Source organism: Triticum aestivum, chromosome 3D (genome assembly GCF_018294505.1).
Source record: "Triticum aestivum cultivar Chinese Spring chromosome 3D, IWGSC CS RefSeq v2.1, whole genome shotgun sequence".
Taxonomy (NCBI): Eukaryota; Viridiplantae; Streptophyta; class Magnoliopsida; order Poales; family Poaceae; genus Triticum; species Triticum aestivum.
In genome coordinates, this window is record NC_057802.1 from 401,497,328 (window position 1) to 401,502,891 (window position 5,564).

The 5,564-nt window shown below is 42.9% G+C and overlaps 1 protein-coding gene across 1 annotated transcript in view; it reads right to left on the reverse strand.

Annotated features, from left to right (window-relative positions):
- The window catches only part of LOC123079175 (ras-related protein Rab7), a 3,451-nt gene extending 2,522 nt beyond the window's left edge, over positions 1-929 (reverse strand). The window contains exons 1-3 of the mRNA XM_044501877.1: positions 657-929; positions 531-557; positions 313-412 (exon numbers count right to left, since the gene is read on the reverse strand). Of these exons, the coding sequence (XP_044357812.1) occupies positions 313-412; positions 531-557; positions 657-709 (180 nt within the window). The 5' untranslated portion in view covers positions 710-929. The remainder of the gene's footprint in view (positions 1-312; positions 413-530; positions 558-656) is intronic.
- Between the last annotated feature and the right edge of the window lie 4,635 nt (positions 930-5,564).

Genomic DNA, 5,564 nt, shown 5'->3' on the forward strand with positions numbered 1-5,564 from the left:
ATTACACTCTAGCAATATATTTTCATATCAATTTACCCCCAGATAAGAGTAAAGTGGGGCTCTTGTTCAAAGTAAAAATGACCGAAGTGTGGCGTGTCTTGTCCAGGAATACAACACTCCAGCAAACTTTTACCCATAACAAGGGAATAAGCACTCCAGCATAACAAAAGGTGAATGAATAAAATGCATCTAGAGATTCAAAGATAAAGATACTCGATGCAATTGCAAGAGTACGTTGTCAAAAAAGAATGACTTGCTCCAAGCATCGTTACAGGACCACACAGGCTGAATTGCTAAAAGAAGGTACAGTACCTGCAGAGTGAAGAGCCTGTCCTCGTATTGCACCTCCTTCGTGAGGAAATCCGCGCCGATGGTGGCCTTGTACTGGTTACTGAACTTCTTGTTCACATATCTGAATTGCATCAAAGCTCAGGAAAACACACACAAAACAAAATCCAACCCTACACGGCTACACGACCTCGACAAAAAGGGGCGACAGGTAATCCACGGCGACTCAAATTGCAGGATACTGGTTCATCAAGGACGTCTTCCCGACCCTGGATCGCGGTGAATCAGCAGAAAAAGTCGGTCAGCAGAGCGAACACTGGAAAGAGGCAAAAGCCTAAAAGAAGGACGGGAGATCCGAATCCACCAACCCGCTGTCGCCGAGGATGATGACCTTGAGGAGCGTGCGGCGTCGCGAGGCCATCGGGATCTATCTACCAAGCGCTCTTGCTCGCGCTCGTCGCGCGCCGGAGGTAGGGTGGGGCACGAGGTGGGGCGGGGACAGAGGAAGGAGAGACGAAACCTAAGCTTGCGTAATCGCGTTTGCTGCCTTGCCGTCGCAGGCGGGGAACAAGGGTGCGTTTGGCAACAGGACAGACCACAGGGATGGGACGCGTAGCATCTGCTCCCGTTTGACTGGAAGCTTTCCGGGAGTAGCAGTTTTGGAGTCTGATGACTGGTGCAGATGCAACCACCGCCGGCTGTCAAGGAGATCGAGCAATCATGTTTCTAAATCTAAATTAATCAAACATCAATATCACAAGTAATTCTCAGAAGGAAAAAAGATAAAAAAATACAATCCAATCCTTGAAGAATCTATCATTCTCTTCATCCCGCGCATGTTAATGGTGTGTCGAAGTTGCCGCTGCTGGAGTTCCGCGTTGTCGCCACAACAATAAAGTAGTATCCACACGGGCAACCAGAAGTCGCCGATCTCTGTTATAAAGCGTCGGTTAAGTTAATCCCCAAGGATCAGCGGATCAGACAAGAAGAGGGCGACGTTGAGTTGATCACACCTGGATGTCTTCCCGAGTCAACAGAATACTGAAATCGGCATATGATGGAGAAGCATCACTGTGCCGATGAAGACACAACCAACTCTCGTTGCGTCAACCATAGACGGGAAGGTAACTATGTCCACTCAATCTCATCGCTAGATCCAACGGTGCAAGACCTAAGCCGGAGAAGAAGCTGGAGGAGACCTTATTGTGCATCACCGCCACCATTTCTCGAAAGGCCGAAGCGACAGACAATTAAGACCTACCTGTTTAGCTGATCTCGCCATGAGATCTAGCGTCTCAGCCCGATGGAATCGTAGAAGAAGCTGGAGGGTCCATTATTAAGCCCACCGAAAAAATAGTGCACTATAGCGTCGCTAATAGCACACTATAGCGTATTGATAATTGCCTCGCTAAATATATCGGTGTACAACGTCTCGCTAATAGCACGCTATAGCGCGATATAGCACGCTAATAGCATATTTTGAGGCCGCCGCTATTTTACTGTAGCGCGCTATTTTTTTCATTGATTAAGCCCCACCGGCATGACCATCGGAAGGGACTCACATCTAGCACTTCTTTGGCCCTGGTGGCCTCCTGATGATTTCCACTGGCAATGTATTTTCTTTCATTTTTTGGGTCCCAGAACATAATCATTTCTATCATATGAAAATAGCAAAAAACTGCAACTCGCACTTGACATTGGATTAATAGGTTAGTCTAATAAAAATCAAAGAAAAGTTTCCCAAAATTATGTATAAACAATATAAATTTAGCATGAAGAAGGGCGCGGTGCCTCCTCCGCCTCCCACGGCACCGACGACCATGCCGAAATCTCCAGCAGCTGCGTCAGCTCTCCCTCCTCTTCCGGCGATCATGTATGAGCCCAATTTCGACGAGTTCCCTAGTGAGGACGATGTGCTCAACGAAACTCCCAATTTGGTTTTTATTCTTTCCGATTTACTTTTATTTTGCAATTATTCAATTGAATGACGAATGATGTGATATTCATTACTACGATCTTTGTTGATATGGTAGTGAGCAAATGGAGTCGGATGGGATGATCGAGTTCATGTCACAATTGGTAGAAAAACACACCCTCGGCCTCAACGAAATTGCCATGTGACGGATAGCCAAGAAATGAGAAGGAGTGCCGATGCTGCGGAGGTCAACACACGGACAACGAAGAAGAGATGGATAGTCAAGAAATGAGAAGGAGTCTCATGGTTGAAATATGTTTATGTTTTATTTGTTTTGTTGGATTTGAAAGGAACAGATGAACCTAAAGGAGGGTGAATAGGTACAATTATAAAATTTAATTGTTATTTAGCAATTTTACGGAAAATGAAAGTTAGCCTAACAATTGCAACAGTGCTTCTAGTACCAAGCAAGGTGAAAAAATACAACAAGTATTAAGATAGGCAAGTACAGAATAACGTAAGTAAAGACTAAGAGCGAAATAACGACAAGTAGGGAGCCGGGGTTAGGGATAACCGCAACTCTGAGAGACGAGGATGTATGTTGATGTTCACTTCCTTGGAGTGGAGTTAGTCACCGTTAGAGGGGTGGATGTTACCACGAAGGGACACCAATGCCACGAAGCCTCACCATATTCTCCCTTTGAGACAACACCACGAAAGTGTTTCTCAACCACTAGTGGTACACCTTGAGGTGATCTCCAAACTTCACAAACTTTTTGGGGGCAATCACAATGTTTGATTCCTCACCGAAGAACTCCTACCGCCTAGGAGTCTCCAACCTCCAAGAGTAACAAGATCAAGGGGAAACACTCAAGACTTGCTCAAATCACAAATTCCTTTGGTCACAAGAGGGAGAGGAAGATGATTTATCTTTTGATTGGAACAACACTCAATAATCCTCACAAATGCACTTGGGATCTAGGATTTGGTATGAGAACAAGAGAGTGGGAGTATTAGGGTTCTTGGGGATCTTTTGAATGTAGTGGTCATCCCTCTACCAGATTGGTAGAGAGGTATTTATGGTGGGAGGCAAAACTGGGTGTTGGAGCAACTTAAACTAAGAAGTTACCGGTCATCCGGAAACCAAACACATGCCGGACGTCCGACGAAATGGTCAGTCGTCCAGTCGCTGGTAGGAGCAAATGGGATGGGTTAAGAGAGAATATAAGCATGCATAGTGTATTGCCGGACGTTCGAAAAAATGTCGGTCGTCCAGTGATGACCGGAAATCTGTTAATATAGTTCTATATAGAATCCACCGCATTTTTGGACAAGGTCGGACGTCCGAAGACTGGGGCGATCGGATGTCTGGAGAGGACCGAACATCCGTCAATTTGGATCTATGGTAGAGGCATCAAATTTTTGGCGAGCACGGGGCGTCCGGTGAGTACAGAGAGGCCAGACGTCCAGTGACTCCCGTTCGTCTGGTGAGACAGAGGCAAAGAACTCAAACCTAGGGTAGATTTTGTGGACAAAGTCAAGGGGAGACTAGGGATGAAATGTGGGTGTACGAAAGAGAGTAAGAAGGTACCATCTGCAGGTTTTGAGCAAGCCTTTCGCGAGAGCCAATGACCCCCTCCTAATAGTGCGGGATCCCTATACTCAAGAGCAAATCGAAAAGAGCCCAAGCTATTTGTCTTGTTTCTCTGCTTTTGAGCATTGCAGATTTATTAGACATGATCCACACATCAATCCTTGGGAACAAAAACCTGAGATATACAAACATGATTAGTCCCATATATGTATATTGTCATCAACATCAAAATTTGATAAAGGGCATGATTGCACTTTCAAGATTGGACAATGTTTGTTTATGTTTCCAGTTTAATTATGATGCGGTGCATCTGAATTGTTTAAATTTATGTTGAAATATGGTGCATTTGCTTTTGGGATGTTTGTGCAAAAGTTTGAAAGAAAGAGCATACATTTTTTTAGGGTATTGAGTGTCAAGGGAAGGTCTAGGTGTGGCAAAAGCTTAATGCCTTATATATATTAGGGATTAAAGATGGGGGGTTTGGAAAATTATTGGATAGGCACATGGGCATTTCAAGCCCCAAAGAGGTTGTGCCTTATTGGGAATTTGGTGAATCCCTCCTCTTCACCATCCCCCACATTCCCGCCCATCCCAATCCTCCACATTCCCTTGCACATAAAAATGTTGTTTGGTAGGTGGGGACTCCCTTTGTACTATTTGTTAATAAAAATGTGATCTTTACAACACATTTTGCAGTAGTTCATCACAGCAAGAACATAGTTTTGCATGCCTTGGAATTAATATCTGATGACAGCATCATAATTGTTTATAGCAACATGACTTGGAAACAATATCTTATCTATGATCTTGATACCACATCAATAATAGTTCATCGCAGTGACAACAGTACACCCCAAGAGTTATCTAATTTTGCCACAATGATAATGCTACACTTAGTAATTGTACTATAGCTCACAATCCATTATAATTTTGCAGACCAAGTAAGGTTGAAAAATGATGTTGTTATACAGATGAATTTCTTGTTCGATGCCATGCTCATCAATCTTTTGAGTGCCTAAAAGTTTATCCAACTTGTTTAGTATTGCTTCTTTGGGTGCCTGGAACCCGATGAAACAAAAAGAGATAAATATGCTTGTTGGTGCTTCCAGGTTTTCAACGACTTATTTAGTTTTGCTTCTTTGACTATCACAGTAGCATGACAATATGCAATTCATTTCCTAGGAGTTTCATATTTTGTACTACCGAGGAAATAATCTCAGGTTAAGTATTGCACTCTAGCTGGCATGCTGGAGCATCAGGAAAAATACACACCAGGAACCTTCCACACAAGAAGAAACCATTGCTTACTCTCATCTGCTAAAATTTCAGGTAGGGCATTGACGGATGTACAAACTATGTGCAAAGAGTTTTGCATATGTACAAACAGGTGTGCATACATACATAATTTGACCATGCAATTGCTAATTGATCACTCAAGAGCTTGTAGAAATTATCCAAAGATATATGAAAACTTCTTCAACTCCAATTATATTTATTCTCCAATGATTTCCAATAATGATCAAATGGAGTTTTAGAACTGAGCTAAGGTATCATGTGACTCATACTCATGTACCCCTAAACCATCGTAATCAGCACAAGAAAAAAAAAGAAGTTTCAAAATATACAGGAGAAAGAAATACATAACTAGTTTTCACGCATACGCCAAGCAGTAAAGCAAAAAAATTTACTATTTCATGAGACCAAATGGCAGTGTTGTAAGGGCATATTTATCCCTAAGATATTTTGGTGATTGATGACAATGCTTTT